The following is a 22,106-nucleotide window of genomic DNA, read 5'->3' on the forward strand; positions in this document are numbered from 1 at the left end:
AGCATTGTGTGGTTTGGTATCTCCATATAGGTTATGTAGTACCACAGATTAGTTTTCTACACGCACATCAATCGGTCTCATCTTGATGCTTCTGTGATAGCTCACATTGTATCCTTGTGTAATGTCTTGAAGTATGTCGATGTAACGTTTGGAGTTTATAGCTGTTAAATATCTCCACATTCTTCCTTTTAAGGTTCTATTAAACCGCTCGATAACACAAGCCTTTAATTCTGTGTCTGTTGCAAAATGGTTAATATTGTACTTTTTTGTCACATTTTGAAAGTGTTTGTTAAAAAACTCCTTTCCTTTATCTGTCTGTAATTTCTGTGGTACGCGACCCTCTTTCAGTATGGATTCAAAAGCTTTAGAGACCTCTACACCACTCTTGTTTTTTAATACACGTGTCCATGCGTACTTACTAAACAAATCGATGCATGTCAACAGAAAGTGGTTGTTGTCATTTACCTCGGCATATGCAGACATATCTACTAGATCGGCTTGGAACTGCATATCAATACCATAGACAAAAACCCGATTCCTTTTATATTTTAGCGGTGCACTTCTGTGTAGTGTATATGAAGAGTTCAGATGCAAAAGCCTCTAAGTGCCATCTGAAATTTTCTTCTAGAATGATCATTTTTATCAAGCTTGTATATTTAAATTCAACAATTTCACTTAAATGGCAATGAAGATTACCTATTAATTGTCATTTAAGTGAAATTACTGAACTTAAATATACGAGCTTGATAAAAATGATCATTCTAGAAGAAAATTTCAGATGGCACTTAGAGGCTTTTGCATCTGAACTCTTCATATGCATCCTCGCCAGCGAGCCAATCTGAAACTTCTTTATCGGTTAAACGGACCCCCGTCTCTTTTAAAACACCTTCTTTTAAACGTTTTTTACCCCCTAAAGAACCAGGGTTAGAAGGTGTGTAATAAATCTTTTTTATTTCTTCTGACATATTGACACTTCAGGCTCCACAAAAGAATAACACAGATGGTTTAAGTGATTCAGGTTTTATTTCTTAAACATTAAAAGGATACAAAAGGTATCATACCGCATCGATGTAGTGTAGAAATTTTATACACATCACAATATTTTTCTCAAGAATATAATCAACCAGCGTTTCAACAATTTCACAAACATCAGTCTGATTGTTTCTTGTCAACATGTCCACACATAGATCTGATACATATGTACACAAGCATAATATATCAGCTATTCTAATAAAGCTACCACATTCAGTCATCAGGTCTAAAACTTTTCTGATGGTTACACAAACTGGATCACCAGCATTAACACATAATCGCATCATATCAGACCATTCATTTGACACATTTCTTACAAAAGACATTTGTTTCTTAAGGTTTGTAAAACGTTTGGCATCAACACCACATCTGTTTACAGTAACCGATACATTGGCACATTCATTAATGTTGTTATACAACAAGGTGGTCATCTCACATCTAATACGTTGTTTAAGTAGACACTTAGCCAGTCCTGTTGCAAAACAAGTGTTCCCCATGTTGTTGTCACAAACAGTCAACTTGGACAATACCTTTCCAGCTGTCCACAGCGTCATAGACAATTTGTTCACTGCCGCTGTCCACAACTTTCTCTCTGACTTCACGAAGCTTCTCAACAATAAAAACCTCGTCACGCAGTTCGTGTAAAATAGCATCCACTGACCCCTGAATCCTCTGGGGGTGAACCCTTAAACCACAACGACTCAATGCTTGAGCAACGATGTGCTTAAGGTCTGGTCTAACCAGATTACGCGTCAGCTCATCAAAGTAGGCATCAAAGAAATAGGGGTCCGGTTCAAACAAACAGGAATGTCTAATCTGACTGGGGTGATCCACTTCACACCCCAAACAGATTTCTTTCAGCTTTTTGTTGATAACGTGTTCCAGAAGGACAACAACAGTCGCTTTTATGATTTTGAACCCGTCAGAACGAATACAACTGTCTGTGTCATCAATTCCGGCTAAGGCCGCAGCTCCAGCTATGGCACCGGTGTTGCCGTATGGAGTTGTAAGGAAGGTCAGGTTGTGATATCCTAGATCCATACAAAATTTATCCAACCAACTGTTGTCATAGGTTTGTGGGTGGGGTTCCAGCAGTGTGGCATTGTCATCAGGCATCGCTGGGGCCGTCTCAGGGGTGTTGCTGTAGCAGTAGACGGGTGTAGATCCGTGAGACATGGTGAATGAATGTTGCGAATGCACCGATCCGTACACGTTTTTAATGACTGTAATATGTGGGTGGGCTTAAGAGGCGGTCTTCGGGGTTGGTAACGCCCTTCTCAGGGTGAAACAATTGCATCTTTACAGAACTGTAACGATCATACATGTCACACCATCTAAACATCTTGTTTATGCTTGTAAATATATTGTCAAGCATACGAACATCTCTCCACTGAAACAGAAATTTCATGTCGTAGCACGTGTGATGCTCACATTCTCGAATAGGCCAGGCCTGTACGTTGAGCTTTGTCTTGTCGTTACAACAAAAAATATAAACACAGTCGTCTGGTAGCTTTTTACTGTGGTCACCGACCACCCGAAATCTTGTGTTAGGAGCTGATCCATCCCACTCAGCGATGTATAACGGATCATCACCACAGTCGTTCAAATCTCTCCAAACGTAGTTGAAAAACAGAAACCAGTCTTTGTCTTGAAAAATCAGACATGGAGTATGACATGTAAATTCGTCTCCAACATCAGCAGTGTAGAGTGTCACAATACGCAGCACCTTGTCAAACGCATATCTTAACACACGTTTACCAGACAATGGGAAATCACTTTTCACATTAGCCATGTCTTCATGAAGAAACTTTGTCAAGCTAACATTTTGCTTTTTCCTTGGTGCAAAAGTTAGTTCCTCTCTCATTTCAACAGGTCCTCTTGTTGGAGAAATATACATAACCTTTCTAGGGGTTTTAGGAGTTCTCGGAGCAGCCATTGTAACAGGAAAAGATGCAGAATGTCTTCTCTGTCTAACACAGCAACCCCTAACCTTATTTAATCCATGGTGTAGTTAGTGACGTAGGTGTGAAAAGACATGCCAGGAAAGACCCTATCATAAAAACTTCATTGGCATATGGTGAGGTGTGAGTATTCACATGTCAATCAGGAAGCAAACCCCAGCCAGCTCGGCGCTGTAAATCAGAGACCCTGTTTTTGACACACGGATTCCCTGTCAATCATGAGTGACAAGGGGTCATAAATCAATCAAATATTAACCCAAAAGTGACACATGGTATATGTTAATACTACTCATATTCAAGGATGTGAATGAGCACAAGGAAATGTTCAACTTTAATGAAAACCCCTTCCACGTGGATGATCATCTCACTCTCCAACTATCAGTTGGCAGAAATGGTAGAACTGCAGACAAAAGACATTCTCGAAGCTGAACTCAGAGCACGTTCTGGTCACTTCTGGAGTTTGGTGTCTGAAGAAGATTTTCCCACTTTGAAGCCACTTGTGCAAAAAGTGATGTCCTTCTTTGTGAGCACATACTTTGTGAGTTAACATTCTTAACCATGAACTTATAAAGAGGAAACAGAGAAAGCGCCTCACCAATGTCTCAGTAACAAATTTGACTGATAAATGATACATTTGTCCTATCAGTGTGGCACTATCAGTAAAGATCACATGTCTAACCCTTCAGTCGAGCGGAAGCAAGTGTACAGCATCACCCAGCTCAGGATGTGACCGCTTTAAGTGTGAAGCTCTCATCTGAGCCCTGTACACTGAAACACGAAGGACAAGAAGTGACTAACCCTTCATATATCACAAACCAAAGCAGAAACAGACAGGAATCGCAGTGTTGCCTAACATGGAGCTGAAGTGCACACTTATTGTTTTTGGTGAGTTGATGTGTGTGTGTTTTAATGTGTGTGATAATAAATATCTTTACGTTAAAGACAGTACTTGAAGTTGCATGCATCAGGGCTGCACTGGTTGGCTGTAGTTAATAATATAATACACTATATGTAAGGAATCATTGAAAACAGTCCAATGAATTAGAAAATAATGCACATCCGAGGTGGTAATGAAGTGTATATTTATCTGCATCAAGAAGATTACATTGATAAAGAGAAAGGTCAGCTTTAAAGTTGTTAACTATTTCACTGATAAAACCATCAGATCAGCGCTGAAAACACATTTCTGTGTGAGTGTGAGTGTGTACTGTATGTGTGTGTGTGTTTGAGCGGGAGAGAGATAGTATGTGACCTAATTTTGTGGCAAAAACTTGTTTTTATCCTATTGTTTACTATATTTATTTGCTTGGTCAGTGTTGTTGTGGGTTTTGGTTCTTGTTGTCGGCTGTAAAGACCTTTGAAATAACTGAAATCCTTTGGCATTGTGATATAGAGCTGTAATGCGGTCAAGACCTGCTGGAACTACTTTAGCTGTGTTTTCAGATTCAAGCATTCAACAGCCCCCATGGTATAATGTATTATAATGCTGTAGCAAACCAGAAGAGTTGTGCGTGTTTAATGTGTTTACATCAATAGTACATAGTACATCAAGTGTAGCTACCTTCAGAAATCATTCTAGTATGCCGATTTTGTCACAATTAGAGACAGGACCCAGATGCAAATGAGCAGATAACCAATAAAGGCCTTTATTAACCCCCTGAGGTCGACGGTATCGCCGGCGATACCAGCTCGCTTTTTTTCAGTTCAGTTCAAAAGAAATTAATTTTGCTCTGTGGACTTTGATATTACAAGCAAGTTTCATACATCAATCGATTCTGTTAAATGTGTATTATTTTTGTGTATACTCACAATAAAAACAAAGTGTTGTGCTTTTTGCCAAATAAAGAAAAATAAACGTGATGCGAGTTCTGCCTTCTATCTGTCAGTGTAGTCCATTCTGAAACGCGTCCGAAAATAAACAATAACTCAGCGAATACTCAGTCAAACAGGCAAACAGACATACAGGCATGAAGCTTGAATTCTCTTCTCTTAAATGAAGTAATTTATATAAAAAAAACAAATATTCTCATCTTGTGAAATCTGTATTAAAAGAGAGCGATTCCAGTCGACCTCATTAGAGCTAATTCAAATGTAATGTGACTCCGCCTACGGAGAGCGCGCGCTATTCAAACGCAAATGAATGAGGCAATCCGCGCAATCCTGTGAACGCCCCCATATCAGCTCGAGAAACACAAGTTAATTCAGATCATTACTTTAACACCGTCTCGTAGCGCTGTGAGGAATAACAATAATGAAAAAAGTACCTCAGAAGTGCGGGTATATCGAGGAGCGAGCTGAGGAATACTGTAAGTTTTTTTTTCTTCTCACATGAATCGGGTTTCTGTTTATGAATGAACGAACGGCAGAGATGCGCGCTGTTTACCACAGCTCGCAAAAAGACAGTTTAAATTTAAATTGCGTCTCTGTGTGAATGAATGATGATGTTTTAGCAAACTGTATTGCCGTACTGAGTTGAGTAAAAATCGACAGATATATGTTGAAATAAAATGTAGGCTATTTGTATAAGCAACGTTTTAAACTGAAAATTAACATTTTTATGCCCTAATATTTCATAAAAACAACGTTACAGTCAGGCGTTTCTGTTTGTGTATGAATGTTTCGGTTTTAGCAAACTGTATTGCTACACTCAGTAAATATCAACTAAAATATGTTGAAATAAAATGTATTTGTATAAGCAACGTATTAAACTGCAAATTAACATTTATATTTCTTATAATAAAAATGAAAGACCTATGTTACAGACATATGAAAGACAACATTTCGTTGATTAGTTTTGGATAGATTATACATTTTTAATGTAAAATATCTGCCACCTCAAATAAGCTTCCAAATAAGTTTGCCAATATTTGCTTATGTTAAATATAATATGTTTTGTCAAAAATAAAGTTATCAAATAATCAATCAAATCCTTAACTTTGAAATATGTATGATAAAATGTATACTAGTTTTTACAAAGAAAGATTACACTTGAATTGTTGTAATTGTAACCTTTTTAATAAAAAAATATATTTACAAGGTAGATGTAAACAAACTATTAAAAGGTAAATATAAGCCTTTTCTTTAAATAACTTTTATTGTGTTTTATTATTGACAAATTTGGGGAGAGGATAAATATTCCAAAACTAAAAATACAGTATGAGAATTAACTGCACAATTACTAGACATGTTTTCCTTGGATATTATAGGCCAAATTGCAAGCTCAATATGTGGAAAATTAAAAAGAATTGAGATGCTTCCAACTGCTGCTCTTGCATTCTTGTGGCTCAATGACTCACCTGAATGAATGGCTAATTAAGTATGCGGCCCCATTGTCTCCTCGGGTGTGAACCACTACATATACATGACCGTTGACGCCCACTCCGCATATGGCCTTTCCAAACAGAAAGTGCTTTGCAAAATTCAAATCAATGTATTGTGTTATGTGAATGATAAGGCAGGGTGATTTTCACTTCATTTTGAAGAAAAAACACTAGGCAATGACATATTTTAGACAAAAGTCTTATTGGCACATATTTAGAATGTGTTTTATGGCCTTATTTCAGAAACTTTAGTTTTTAGTTTTTTCAATAACCATGCATAAACATTATTCTCTCAAAAATGCAGACATGTACATTCTTGTTGCTCACATTTCATGGTAGCCCTGTTTGTGCTAAATAGTGTGTAATTTTTTTTTGCCATTAATATGTTTATAAGCAACTGAAAAAAGCAAAAATGTCAGGGCATGTCAGAACATCTCAAGGACCCCAAAAACACCTTAGACCCCAGAGGGTTAAAGGATTAGTTCACTTTCAAAAAAATTTTTGCAGATAAATTTAGTCACCCCGATGTCATCCAAGATATCCATGTCTTTCTTTCTTCAGTCGAAAAGAAATTAAGGTTTTTGAGGAAAACATTCCAGGATTTTTCTCCATATAATGGCAATGGCACTTCAATGGCAACCAACTATTCCAATGTTCAAAGAAGGTTCAAATGTCCGTCTCAATGCAGCGTCAAAGTCTCGACACGATCTCACTCAAGAAATAAGGGTCTTATCTAGCGAAACGATCGGTCATTTTAAAAAATAAATAAAAAATAAATAAATAATAATAATAATATATATATATATATATATATAGTATATGTATGTGTGTGTGTGTTATGTCAATCCTTGCCTTGAGGTACCTCTAGCTTTACCATCATGCACAGGTAGGAGTGAAGTTTTTACGCAGACACACAAAGATTTTCCAGAGATTATTGCAGTTGAGGTTTGTGGTTTATTGTAGTAAATAGTACAAACAGATGAACATACCGGTTGATTTCTTATCTTGTTTCCAGTTGTTTGCGTGTATTCTGATCGGTAGACTCTGATCTGTGGTCTGTGGTCTGTTGTCTGTGGTCTGGTGAGAACTGTGTGCGCTCCCCCTACCTGTGGCTACCACTTCCTGTCACCTATGCCCCCTATATACAACCATGTGTATCTAATCACTGTCACCCAGTGTCCAAAATACTAATATAAATATAGCCAAACAAAATAAAATTTTATGCCAACAATAAACATAAATGGCTCCAACAATAATATATATATATATATATATATATACCGTACTGTGCAAAAGTCTTAGGCATGTTAATATTATGAATATTTAATATGAATTTATTTATGATTTAACTTCTATTAATAATTCAAATCAATATATGGTGTAATGACCCTTTGCATTTAAAACGGCTTTTGCATAGTTGCACACTTGCGCATAGTTTTTCAGGTAGCTTTGCAGGAAGTTTCTTCAAGCATCTTGGAGACGTTCCCGCAGTTCTTCTGGACTTAGTCTGTCTCAGTTTTTTCAACAAGGATACTCTGATACCAGGAAAGATATAAAAACTAGATTACGCGCTAAGATAATTTCCAGATGTAAGACTGAAAATACTGGTTGAGGCCCTGGTCTGAGACAAAGGGCTAATTACCATTTGACCTCCCCCATACGACCTCACTTCCGCAAACTACTAAGAACTCACACAAGAACATGGTTTAATGTGAATGTTTATCATTGACTGTTATGTTTTTGGTGTCATTTGAAATGTCTCAAAGTGAGTGGTACAGATATCTCATATCCAGATAGATAAAATAAAAGGTAATAAGGTTTTAAGAGTTTATGGATAACTGACTTACAAAGGAAGGTGGTCTCTTAAGCAAATGGTCACCCACCCCCATGAAGGTGTGACCACTGCATGCAAATTTCTTTTGTTTGCACATGTTTCCATGTGAAAGAGGTCTGACTATTTAATGAGATGCAGCAGAGAGTTCGGGGCCTTTTCTGTACTTCAGATCGGCCGTGAGGCTGAGAGAAAGAAATCTCTCAGCCTCACGTATTTCTTAAAGTTGGGTTTGCATCTTCTCTCTATTTCAGAGCATTTGATGTTTTGTATCGATTATCTTTGAATTGATTATGAAATTGGCATGATACATTTACCTGACATAATAAATTGTTACATTTGATTATTCTAACTGATTTTGACATTGTTCATTTAATGGTTAAAAGGAATAGTCAAACATTCGCTCACTTTTAGTGAGGCACAGATATTATTAAAATCTTTCATTTATGGAGTCAGATGAAATAAACAAGTAAATATATGATTAATATATTACAAATTTAACCAACCAATACTTTGCATGAGTGAGGACAGAACACGTGAGACCTTCCCCGTGTATTGGCGAACCGGCAGATTGGACCAATATAACGGGCCTTACACAGAACACAAACTGAAAAACACCACAAAGTACATACACAAAACAAACCAGCAAAGACATGAGGGAAAGAGGCACAATATTAAGGGACCAGAGCACACGAGGATCAGGTGGGCACAATTAGTGAAGAGGACAAGATGTGGACTAATCAAGGGGGCGTGGTCACGGGAAACAAGGAGGCGGGACAAGAGGAGCACACGCAAACACAGGCCAGGACAGAGCCGTGTGCTCACACACAAGACAAACACAGAAACATGAATCCGACAACACAGACGAGGCAGGGCAGAACCCGGACAGATTTGCAGCTCATGAAACACTTCTGATTATTATCAGTGATTATCATACGTTGAGGTGCTTCATATTTTTCTTGGAACAATGATGTACATTTTATTTTTCAGGATTCTTTGATGAACAAAAAAAGTTCACAAGGACAGTTTATTTGAAATAGAAATATTTTGTGACATTATAAATGTCTACATTTTTAAATATATTCTTCTTTTTCTTCATCAGGTTTTTTCCTGCTGTCTAGTGAGTCTCATGGATGTGGCGTTGGATTCAAAATAGAAAAAGGGACCTGTGTCGGTAATGAGAACCTTGTGTGTTATAATACAATGTCTTTTTTTGTGTGTGTGCATAATACACAGTTAATGCTCTGTATGTCACTCAGAAGAGGGAATTTGTGTAACTGTAGTTTTTAAACTTTGTAATGATTTTTCTTTCTTGATTCCTGCCTTTCTTACAGATGAAGATGAGTGTGAGACGCTGAATCGGTGTGGCGAAAACGCTCAGTATTTCAATACACAAGGAAGTTACTACTGCACCTGTGATGAAGGATTTCAATCAAAAACACCCCATTTCACAGCAACAGCCGGACAGTGTGAGGGTACGAGAGGGGTTTATGGGATAAACTATGATTACTATGACTACTATGATTAAAACACTATGATTAATACCAACTGTTTCCCCAACAGATATCAATGAGTGTTTTGAGAAGACCTCTGCATGCTCAGATGGTATGGGGTGTGTGAACACCATTGGCTCTTATAAATGCACGTGTCCTGAAGGATTTGTTCGTGACACAAGTCTAGACTCATCATGTGAAGGTGAGCGGCTTCACTCGTATTGCTTTCCATTTACTGTTAATCAAACCAAAGAACTTCAGTTTCAGGAATTACTTTTTTATAAATGGTCAATATGTGCCTTCCAGAACAAATGTTTGGCTTTCATTATTTCGACATTTACAGTGGCAGTTGGTTAAAATGGTGTACAGAGAGCAGAGAGCGTTCTCAGAACATTCGGTTAAAGTTATGAGCAAATTCACAGGAAAGTTGACCTCTCATGCTGAGACCACATGAAAATTACCCAAAAATGCATATGGTTTGATGTGGATAATTATCATCGAGTATTATACTTGTTAGGTATCATTTGAAATGTCTCAGTGCGACTGGTACAAAGGTATCATTTCCAAATAAGTAAAACAAAAGGTAATGAGGTTTTTAAGAGTTTAGAGATAGCTGGCACACAAAGGAAGGTGGTCTCTAGACAAATGGTCTCCTACCCCCCAAAAGGTGTCAACACTGAATGTAAATTCCCATTGTTAGCAGATGTTTCCATGTGAAAGAAGTTCTGTCTATATACTGAAATGCAACGAGAAGATCATGGCCTTTCTGTATCTCAGATCAGCCCGTGAGGCTGAGAGTAAGACTTCAGCTTCATGTATAATGTCGGGTTCGCATCTAGTCAAGTCAAGTCATCTTCATTTACATAGCGCTTTTAACAATGTAGATTGTTTCAAAGCAGCTTTACAGAGATAAACGTATAATTGAAGGGAACAGAGATTGTTTTGGCTTTATAGCGGTTCTTTAATAAAGTTATATTCCAGCTTAAATTAGTTTTGATTGATCCGCTGCCGTCGCAACAATCATTTGTTATTAAATTAGGGGCCGCTAAGACGACACCATTCTCTCTACACAGACTTTAAACGCGAACCTGTGAGAAACGCTGATGGCGTTCACATGCGCATTAAGAATGGGTTCTATAGTTATGTGCGTTTGAATATACGCAGGTTTGTAATTCCCTACAAACCAAGCCTAAACAAAGTACTGGTGTTTCCTTATAATTTTTGATACAGAATTTTATTTTATCAATTCGGGGTAGATACGCGAATTGAGTTTCCCGACACCGCTTTATCTGTAGAGTGGTAGTGGGATCTTCCATAGGGAGAGACTAGTTGGCACTTCAGCACTGCGTTGGATCGGGTCCAGGCGAAGGTCCTTCATCAGATCTGGATACGGCCTGGATCCGGCAGGCTGCGGGAAAACCTCGGGATAAACAAAGACACTAAAATTAGCGTAGATGCCATTCTTCTCATGATGTAACGAGTACATCAGGATTTATGGGAAGTGTTCCCGGTTCCAGCTGACCTAATCTATGCAGCCTAATATTGAATTATAGAAGTCTATAATGTATTATGTGAATGCTAGGTCAAAGAGATGTGTCTTTAATCTAGCTTTGAACTGACGGAGTGTATCTGCTTCCCGGACAATGGTAGGAAGACTGTACCAGAATTTTGGTGCTAAATAGTAAAAGGATCTACCGCCAGCAGTGGATTTTGATATTCTAGGTATAATCAACTGGCCGGAATTTTGAGATCGCAATAGACGTGAAGGACTATAATGCGTTAAGAGCTCGCTCAAGTACTGCAGAGCTAAACCATTTAGTGCTTTGTACGTGATCAGCAATATTTTAAAATTTAGACAATGTTTAATAGGGAGCCAGTGCAGTTTTGACAGAACCGGGCTAATATGGTCATACTTCCTGGTTCTGGTAAGAACTCGAGCTGCTGCGTTTTGGACCAGCTGTAGTTTGTTTATTAAACGTGCAGGGCAACCACCCAGTAGAGCATTACAATAATCTAGCCTTGAGGTCATGAGCGCCTGGACTAACTGTTCTGCATTTGTCAATGAGAGCATATGACGTAATTTAGATATATTTTTAAGATGGAAATATGCGGTTTTACAGATACTAGACACGTGACTTTCAAATGAAAGATTGGTATCAAAGAGCACACCCAGGTTCATAACCGATGACGAGGACTTGACAGAGCAGCCATCAAAAGTTAGACAGTATTCTAGGTTATTACGTGAGGAAGTTTTTTGTCCAATAGTTAGAATCTCTGTTTTTTCAGAATTAAGTAGTAGGAAATTACGAGACATCCAATTTTTATATCAGCTATGCACTCCGTTAATTTTGTGAATTGGTAAGTTTCGTTAGGTTTTGAAGAAATATACATCTCTTCTCTTCTTTTCCAGAGCATTTGATGTTTTGTATCGATTATCTTTGAATTGATTATGGAATTGGCATGATACATTTACCTGACATAATAAATTGTTACATTTGATTATTGTAACTGACTTTGGCATTATTTTCATTAAAGAGTTAAAAAGAATAGTAAAACATTCGCTCACATTTAATGATGCACAGATATCATTAAAACCTTTTCATTTATGGAGTCAGATGAAATAACGCGAGAATACATTTCCAAATGTATTTCATTTAATCAAAAATACTTTGCCACGAGAAAAGACAGTAACACGTAGAGTGTTCACACCTTCCGCGCTGGTCGGATGCCGGACTTTGGGCCGATCGAGTGCGAGCTTACAATCACATTAAACATCATAACATTCTGTGTTTGTCTGCTGTCTTAACATCAAAACGGTTTCAATATTATTAAATAAAAAGATGTTATCAAAGGAATCTGCATTCATGTGACTGACAGTCTTCTCTCTCTCTCTCTCTCTCTCTCTCTCTCTCTCTCACAGACATTGATGAGTGTAAAAAAGACCCAGATGTTTGCGGCACAAACGCAGAGTGCAATAATCAGGAAGGCAGCTTCATCTGCGAATGTGTCTCAGGTTACAGTAACTACGGCAACAACCAGTCAAAATGCATCGGTGAGCGATAAAGTAGAATGCACTTTTCAAAAAATATATGTGCTAGTTTAAGTGTGATTAATTGTGTTGTGTTTATTTGAGATGAACTATGTTACTATAATAACACCCTGCACTGAATTAAAACCGTCTTAAATTGGCCAATTGCTATTTTATATTTATACTGTGTTAATAACGTGAGTATATTAGTATTGGAACTTATTTCATTTCAGTCCATAAAAAAGTGCTAATAATTCACTGCAGTTTATGTTACATGAACCGTGTTTACATTACAGTGCAAAATTATTACTAATTAAAGGTCTTTGTACACTGAGTCTGAACTTTTCGTATACGTTTTTCATATTCGTCTTTCGGTGGCTCTGAATTGTCAAAACACCTCTCACATTGCTTGCTGCGGATGTGAGAAAAAACTGTAAAAACTAAAGTCAAGAGCCCAACGGAAGCAAACACTGAACACCATAATGGCGACTACAAATGAAATGGTCTGTTGTTGTCCCAGCACTCTTTTATTTGTCTTGGTATTAACAACTTTGAGTAAAACATCCTTGAGAAATTTAAAGCAACCAGTTTGACTGTAAAAACACTGCCTTAATTGCAACTAATTTTGTAACTCACGTTTTTTTTTTTTTGTAACATACTTTGTGAGTACACATTACTATAACATAGAAACTATATTGTTACATATTTTTAATAATATGAAAAGCAGCAATTCCTTATATATTATTCAATATATTGTAATATAATAATATATTAAACCATTTAATATATTGATCAAAAATATATGGAAATGTATTTTCTTTTCGTAAGGGTTATGGGATAAAATAGTCCACTACTATGATTAAAACACTATGATTAATACCAACTGTTTCCCCAACAGATATCAATGAGTGTCTTGAGAAGAAATCTGAATGCACAGATGGTTTTTAAATCCATAAATAAATAGGCCTAGAATATAATTTCATGAACTATATTCATTATGGAGTTTTAAAGCATTTATATAATCCGGTCTTCTCTCTCTCTCACACAGACATTGATGAGTGTAATAAAGATCCAGATGTTTGCGGCACAAACGCAGTGTGCAGAAATCACCAAGGCGGCTACACCTGCGAATGTGACCCGGGTTACAGTAACTACGGCAACAGCCAGTCAAAATGCACCGGTGAGCGATCAAGTAGATTGCACTTTTCAAAAAATATATGTGCTAGTTTAAGTGTGATTAATTGTGTTGTGTTTATTTGAGATGAACTATGTTACTATAATAACACCCTGCACTGAATTAAAACCGTCTTAAATTGGCCAATTGCTATTTTATATTTTTACTGTGTTAATAATGTGAGTATATTAGTATTGGAACTTATTTCATTTCAGTCCATAAAAAAGTGCTAATAATTCACTGCAGTTTATGTTACATGAACCGTGTTTACATTACAGTGCAAAATTATTACTAATTAAAGGTCTTTGCACACTGAGTCTGAACTTTTCGTATACGTTTTTCATATTCGTCTTTCGGTGGCTCTGAATTGTCAAAACACCTCTCACATTGCTTGCTGCGGATGTGAGAAAAAACTGTAAAAACAAGAGCCCAACGGAAGCAAACACTGAACTGATCACCATGAAATGGTACAAATGAAATGGTCTATTGTTGTCCCAGCACTCTTTTATTTGTCTTGGTATTAACAACTTTGAGTAAAACATCCTTGAGAAATTTAAAGCAACCAGTTTGACTATAAAAACATTTCCTTAATTGCAACTAATTTTGTAACTCATGTTTTTTTTGTAACATACTTTGTGAGTACACATTACTATAACATAGAAACTATATTGTCACATATTTTTAATAATATGAAAAGCAGCAATTCCTTATATATTATTCAATATATTTCAATATATTTAAACCATTAAATATATTGATCAATAATATATGGAAATGTATTTTCTTTTCGTAAGGGTGTGATGAGGTTCAGTATTTGTAAGTGTGGGAAGGAAGAAGACAGGGGTCGGCGTGACTGGGACTCTCGTTTTATTTCTCATATACTCAGAACAAAATAAAGGTGCGCAAACAGCGCGTTCACCGTGACAAGCACAGCATACACAAAACACTATTTCAAAGTATCTTTAGACGATCTCCTCTCAGTAGCAGCACACGAGGTCCCAGTCCAGCTCTCTCTCCCTCTCTCTTGTTTGCGCTGGTTTATATCCGGTCTCTCTACGCCAATTACTGCAATCAGACACAGGTGTTCATCATCTGCACTTGACCTACTTACTCACCGCTCGGCCCCCTCCTCTCTCTCCCCCTACAGACTTCGCAAAACCATGCCCCCCTCGCCACATAACCCCACCGCCCGACTCAGGCCGGGGAGCCATCCGGCCTGCAGCCTCCCCCCCCCCCCCCCCCCCTCCTGGAGAGGAAGTCGGCCACAGCCATCTGTACACCCGGCCTGTGGATCACCTGGAATTTAAAAGCTGTAAAGCTAGACACCAACGGGTGATCCGCGCGTTGGTATCCTTCATGCGGTGGAGCCACTGCAGAGGAGCGTGGTCCGAGCAGAGGGTGAACTCCCGTCCCAGGAGATAATAGCGGAGGGTGAGAACGGCGCACCTGATGGCCAAACATTCCTTCTCTATGGTGCTGTACATCGTCTCTCTCTTCGAGAGCTTTCGACTGATGTACAGCACCGGGACCTGGACAGCACCTGGTCCTGGGACAGGACCGCGCCCATCCCTCTGTCCGAAGCATCTGTCTGTAGAATAAAAGGGAGAGAAAAGTCAGGGGCATGTAAGAGCGGTCCGCCACACAAAGAAGCCTTTATCTGAGTAAAAGCCCGCTGACACTGCTCCGTCCACTGAACCGCATCTGGTACCTCCTTTTTAGTTAGATCAGTCAGCGGGCTGGCGAGGTCCGAATAATTAGGTACAAACCTTCTGTAATGTCCCGCCAGCCCCAGGAACTGTCTAACCTCCTTTTTGGACTTGGGTCTTGGACAAGTCGCAACTGCTGCCGTCTTATCAATTTGGGGACGCACTTGACCATGACCCAAGTGGAAGCCCAGATATCTATCTTCCACCCGCCAAACCGCACACTTCTTCGGGTTGGCCGTGAGTCCAGCTCTTCTCAACATCTTCAGGACAGCCCGCACCTGCTGCATATGACGCTGCCAGTCACCACTATAGATGATGATATCATCCAAGTAGGCAGCGGCATATGCAGCATGCGGCCGGAGAATCCTGTCCATCAGACACTGAAATGTTGCTGGAGCCCCGAACAAACTGAAAGGAAGGGTGACAAATTGGTGTAATCCAAACGGCGTTGTGAAAGCTGTCTTTTCTCTGGACATGGGAGATAAGGGGATCTGCCAATATCCCTTTGTTAAGTCCAGTGTCGAATAAAAACGGGCAGTACCCAGCCGATCAAGCAATTCGTCAACCCTTGGCATTGGATAAGCATTGAATTTCGACACAGCATTCACCTTCCTGTAATCTACACAGAACCGGACCGAGCCGTCCGTTTTAGGAACTAAAACTATCGGGCTCGCCCAGTCACTGTTAGATTCTTCTATTACTCCCAATTCTAGCATTGCATCTAATTCACTCTGCACCACCTTTTTTGTGTTCTGGCAGGCGATACGGCCAGCTGCGAACTACCACGCCCGGCTCCATCTCAACGTGGTGCTGAATGAGGTCCATTCGACCAGGCAGGGGCGATAACACATCAGCAAATTCAGCTTGTAAATTCTGTACATCAGTGAGTTGGGACGGTGAGAGGTGGTCTCTACCAGGGGTCAGGGCAAGGGATTGAGTTTTTAAACTCGCCTCTGGACCGAGATCCTCCGCTCACCACCGTCGCCAACATCACTGATTCCACCTCAGACCATTTTTTAAGAAGGTTGAGGTGGTAAATTTGATGTGCCCCGCCCCTATCTGTTCATACTACCTCATAGTTGAGATCCCCAATTCACCGTGTGACCTCTAAGGGACCTTGCCACTTGGCGAGTAATTTTGAACTAGAAGTCGGGAGTAATACAAGCACTTTATCTCCCGGTGCGAATTGACGCAGTCTAGCTCCCCTGTTGTACAGCCGACTTTGTTTGTCCTGAGCCTGTAACAAAATCTACATTGACAGCTGCCCCAAAGTGTGGAGTTTTGTTCTCAGGTCCAGGACATACTGAATTTCATTTTTACTGGTTAAAGGTCCGTCCTCCCAAGTTTCTCTAAGGACATCCAACACCCCCCGGGGCTGACGTCCATAGAGAAGCTCAAAGGGGGAAAACCCCGTGGAGGCTTGGGGGACCTCCCGTACAGCGAACAAGAGGGGTTCTAACCATTTATCCCAATTTCTGGCGTCTTCCTGTACAAACTTTCGAATCATGGTTTTCAACGTGCGGTTAAATCGTTCGACCAAGCCATCTGTTTGTGGGTGATAGACACTGGTACGAATCGATTTAATGCCCAATAATTCATAAAGTTTGCGAATGGTTCGTGACATAAACGCCGTGCCTTGATCGGTGAGAATCTCTTTCGGGATTCCCACCCGGGAGATTAGTTGAAACAAAGCGCCCGCAACGCTTTTAGCAGAAATACTGTGGAGCGGTACTGCTTCGGGATACCCCGTTGCATAATCCACCAGGACTAACGCAAAGCGGTGGCCCCGTGCCGACCGTTCTAATGGCCCGATGAGGTCCATACCAATTCGTTCGAAGGGGACCTGCATTTAAGGAAGGGGGCACAAAGGTGCTTTTGGGTTGGCCGGTGGATTTACCAACTGACATTCACGACAAGACGCACACCACTTGCGCACATTCTCGTGAATGCCCGGCCAGAAGAACCGGGCCATGAGACGGTTTGGTGTCGCTGTTTGTCCTTAATGCCCGGCCATCGGATTACAGTGAGCCGTCTGGAAAAGCATTTCCCAGCGGCTTTTGGGTACTAACAACTGAGTTGTATCCTGTTTTGACTGGGCGTCTTGGGTCACCCGATACAACTTATCCTTTAAAATTGTAAAATAAGGATAGGAGAGCGGTTGGTTAGCTTTGAGAAGCTGGCCGTCGATAGAGCGAACCTGATCAAATGTTTCAGCGAGTCATCCTGGGACTGCTCCAGGGGAAAATCATTGCGCTCTGTAAGGATGGTTCTTTCCAGAACGCTCTGTTCCCCTGAATCAGTACCCAGAGGTTCCAGTTCAGCTTCTCCCAACTGAGCAACCGCTACCTTCCTTTCATCTTTCTTTTCCCAAGAAGCATCCGCACATAAATACCCCGATAGTTCATTGAATGCTGGCCAATTGGTCCCCAAAATTAGCGGATGCCGGAGGTGCGGATTAATCGCCACCTCCACACTATGTTTTTGTCCCCTAAATTGAATCTCCACAGGCAATATCGGATAATTCACCACCTCCCCGTGTACCTTAACCTTGCGGCTATTATCCAATGCCCTAGGTTGAATCAGGCTTTGATGTATGGAGGTTTGGTTACAGCCTGAATCCACCAAAGCCTGAAAAGTACCCCCCTTTATACTCACAGGTATTTGGTACAGGCCAGCTTGATCGGGGGCAGCCTGTGGCGCATCGGGGACCCGGATCAGCGTCCCCACCTCCATCACTGGACACTGATCAATAAAGTGACCCGGGTCCCCGCAGCGCCAACAAGCCGGCCCGGACTTCCCCGCCGCTCTAGTGGCAGGAAGCGGGTCAAGGGATTGACGTGGAGAGAGCGGTAACGCAGCTGGTGGAGTGAAGCCCCCCATAGTCGAGCCTCCTCCCCTGGGAAGGGGTCTGGGCAATGCCCCTGGCTCCGCTGGACTCCCCGACCTCCATCTCGGTGCTGGCTTTGGCGGCAAGCCCCCGCGAAACCTGGGAAGGGGAAGAGGCTTAGAGGGAGGGGTAGAGAGCGAGAGAGGAAGAGAAGCAGATGGTAAGGGTTCGCCGACCCCTGGACACGCCACCATTTGGTCCTCCGCCAACTGGATGGCCTGGCTCAGCAACGTCGGGCGGTGGCACTGGACCCATTGTGCGGTCTTCCGGGGCAGCCGTGACAGTACCACTTGCTCCATGCTCCAGTACCACTTGATCTATGATTTCCTCGACGTCGCTTTCGTCGGTCATCAGCCATCTGCGGCAGGAGTCCTGGAGCTGTTGTGCCATGATGAAGGGCCGGTCGGACTCTTCGAGGCTCAGCGTCCTGAACCTCTGAGGATGTTGTCCCGACCCGCTGAAGAATGACACGCTTGAGATCCCGATAGACCAGGAGATTCTGGACTTGCAGTTGGTGTGCAGCTACCTGTGCTTCTCCGGATAACAGAGGTATAAGCCGCATTGGCCAGTCCGTCGAGGGCCATCGCCGGGCCTCGGCTGACCTCTCAAAGAGATCAATGAATGCCTCTGGGTCATCCTGAGGACCCATTTTGTTGAGAGGCAGCGGCGAGGACGAGTCTTTAGATGGTGGGGGGACAGCCCGAACCTCCCGGTCTATCCAGCTCCGGAACAGCTCGCGGTCTTCATGCTGGCCCCGGAGAAGCACTTCAAAACGTTTGTCTTGCTCCTCCTCTATGGCCAGCAGATGTTGATGATGTTCCTGATGAAGACCAGTGAGCGATTGGATTATGTCCGCAAACGGCGTGCCTGGCGGAGTCTGCATGGCGGCTGTGATCTTCTTCCTTCCTGGGCTTCGGCACCAGTGTGATGAGGTTCAGTTTTGTAAGTGTGGGAAGGAAGAAGACAGGGGTCGGCGTGACTGGGACTCCCGTTTTATTTCTCATATACTCAGAACAAAATGAAGGTGCGCACACAGCGCGTTCACCGTGACAAGCACAGAATACACAAAACACTACTTCAAAGTCTCTTTAGACGATCTCCTCTCAGCAGCAGCACACGAGGTCCCAGTCCAGCTCTCTCTCCCTCTCTCTCGTTTGCGCTGGTTTATATCCGGTCTCTCCACGCCAATTACTGCAATCAGACACAGGTGTTCATCATCTGCACTTGACCTACTTACTCATCGCTCGGCCCCCTCCTCTCTCTCCCCCTACAGACTTCGCAAAAACTACAAAGGGTTATGGGATAAAATAGTCCACTACTATGATTAAAACACTATGATTAATACCAACTGTTTCCCCAACAGATATCAATGAGTGTCGTGAAAAGTAATCTGAATGTACAGATAAATAAATAAATAAATAAATAGGCCTAGAATATAATTTCATGAACTATATTCATTATGGAGTTTTAAAGCGTTTTATAATCCGGTCTTCTCTCTCTCTCAAACAGACATTGATGAGTGTAATAAAGATCCAGATGTTTGCGGCACAAACGCAGTGTGCAGAAATCATCCAGGCGGCTACACCTGCGAATGTAACCCGGGTTACAGTAACTACGGCAACAGCCAGTCAAAATGCACCGGTGAACGATCAAGTAGCATGCGAACTTTTCAAAAAATATATGTGCTAGTTTTAGTGATTAATTGTGTTGTGTTTATGTGAATGCATCGGTGAGTGTTCGTGTCAGCATGCATTATGAGTTGCATGTGCGCTGATCTATCTGCTAATGGGCTGTGTAAAAAAAGTGAAAAAAATTAAAAAATCTCCGTGTGGTTTAGATGTGGTCTATTATCAGTCGACAGCGAAAGCCTTCGCTTCTTATATCATTTTTGAAAGCCTGTTTCTTCTTTTCTCCTCTGAAATACTTTAGAAAGTCAATACAATTAGCAGTTTTGTTTTCTAGTTGTTCATGTAAAATAGAGGGTGCTGACCGCACTCATTTAAGTTCAATGCACTCTATTGACATGACAAATGTTACAGTGTATTGCCAACGCATTTTCAATGTTTGTAATGAATCCAAACAGATGAGGACAAACTATGAAATGAGTGAATAAAAAGAAGGTGAAACAAACACGTCTCTGTTTGTAAATGCTAAACCAATAGATGCAGTGTTGAAGATAAAGACAGTCAGTATTGTGTGAACTTTGTACATTGAAGACTGAAGATTGTGAAACAAAAGCTTTACAAAATGAGAACAAAACTCCAGCTGAAAGCTTCAGGGTCTTCTAGCTTACCATTTCCTGAGTGTGTTTAGTCTTTCTTTCTCTCTCTCTCTCTCACACACACACACACACACACACACACACACACACACACACACACACACACACACACTGTCAAGTCAAGTAAGTGATTTAATAATTATTTAAAATAAGTTGAAATTCTGTGTCTCTTTTCCTGACCTTTCCCATGATCCCGCAAACTGTGTGTGTGTGGAGGAAATACAACTTTAATTCCCATTAGTACACGACAACTAAAGGAGACAGAGAGAGAGAATGTGTGTGTGTGTTTGTGAGTGAATGTGTGTGTACCTGTTTTTCTATCCCGGTGGGGACTTCAACCTGAATGCACACAGACTCATGGGGACTCGTGTTACAGTGGGGACCTAAATTGAGGTCCCCATGGGTAAACAAGCTTATAAATCATGCAGAATGGTGTGTGTGTGTGTGTGTGTGTGTGTGTGTGTGTGTGTGTGTGTGTGTGTGTGAGTGAATGTGTGTGTGTGAGTGTGTGTGTGCGTGTGTGTGTGTGGAGGAAATACAACTTTAATTCCCATTAGTCCACGAAAACTAAAGGAGACAGAGAGAGAGAATGTGTGTGTGCGTTTGTGAGTGAATGTGTGTGTGTGTGTGTGTGTGTGTGTGCGTGTGTGTGTGTGGAGGAAATACAACTTTAATTCCCATTAGTCCACGAAAACTAAAGGAGACAGAGAGAGAGAATGTGTGTGTGTTTGTGAGTGAATCTGTGTTTGTGAGTGTGTGTGTGTGTGTGTGTGTGTGTGTGTGTGTGAGTGTGTGTGTGTGCGTGTGTGTGTGTGTGTGGAGGAAATACAACTTTAATTCCCATTAGTCCACGACAACTAAAGGAGACAGAGAGAGAGAATGTGTGTGTGTGTTTGTGAGTGAATCTGTGTTTGTGAGTGTATGTGTGTGTGTGAGAGTGAGTGAGTGAGTGTGTGTTTGTGAGTGTGTGTGTGTGTGTGTGTGTGTGTGTGTTTTTGTATGTGTGTGTCAGTGTGTGTGTGTGTGTGTGTGTGTGTGTGTGTTTGTATGTGTGTGTGTGTGTGTGTGTGTGTGTGTGTGTGTGTGTGTGTGAATGACCGGACTAATGCAGTAAATATTTATGTTACAAAAAGCGTTGGCACATAAAAGCTTAACGACTCTGAGAGAACAAACGTTAGACATGAGGCCTTTATTTCTCTTAGAGCGCTGAGTGGGCGGAGCCTGAGACGAGCAGATGTTTCCTTTCCAGCAGTTTAACAGTTTGTATGCTCTCTTTGTTTGTGTGTCTTTGTGAGAGGGGGAATATCAGATAATCAATGCAAGGCCTTCAACGGTTTCATGTGCAGTAAACAAATAAATGCACAAATCAGCAGAAAGCGCTGCCAATATCATA

General features: G+C 41.0%; 2 protein-coding genes across 2 annotated transcripts; one reads left to right on the top strand and one right to left on the bottom strand.

Moving 5' to 3' along the window:
• Positions 1–3,758: 3,758 nt before the first annotated feature.
• LOC308687530 (uncharacterized protein) lies at positions 3,759–20,555 on the top strand. Its single transcript, XM_081360129.1, has 7 exons — positions 3,759–3,878; positions 9,247–9,318; positions 9,479–9,619; positions 9,708–9,839; positions 12,558–12,689; positions 13,714–13,845; positions 19,942–20,555. Exons 1-7 carry the CDS (start codon positions 3,848–3,850, stop codon positions 20,151–20,153), a joined length of 852 nt encoding a protein of 283 aa, XP_081216255.1. The 5' UTR covers positions 3,759–3,847; the 3' UTR covers positions 20,154–20,555.
• LOC308687541 (uncharacterized protein) lies at positions 14,691–19,463 on the bottom strand. Its single transcript, XM_081360140.1, has 2 exons — positions 18,201–19,463; positions 14,691–15,427 (listed from the first exon to the last, which is right to left on the bottom strand). Exon 1 carries the CDS (start codon positions 19,313–19,315, stop codon positions 18,656–18,658), a length of 660 nt encoding a protein of 219 aa, XP_081216266.1. The 5' UTR covers positions 19,316–19,463; the 3' UTR covers positions 14,691–15,427; positions 18,201–18,655.
• Positions 20,556–22,106: the final 1,551 nt, after the last annotated feature.

Source organism: Scardinius erythrophthalmus (genome assembly GCF_964197995.2).
Source record: "Scardinius erythrophthalmus genome assembly, chromosome: 3".
NCBI classification, from domain to species: Eukaryota; Metazoa; Chordata; class Actinopteri; order Cypriniformes; family Leuciscidae; genus Scardinius; species Scardinius erythrophthalmus.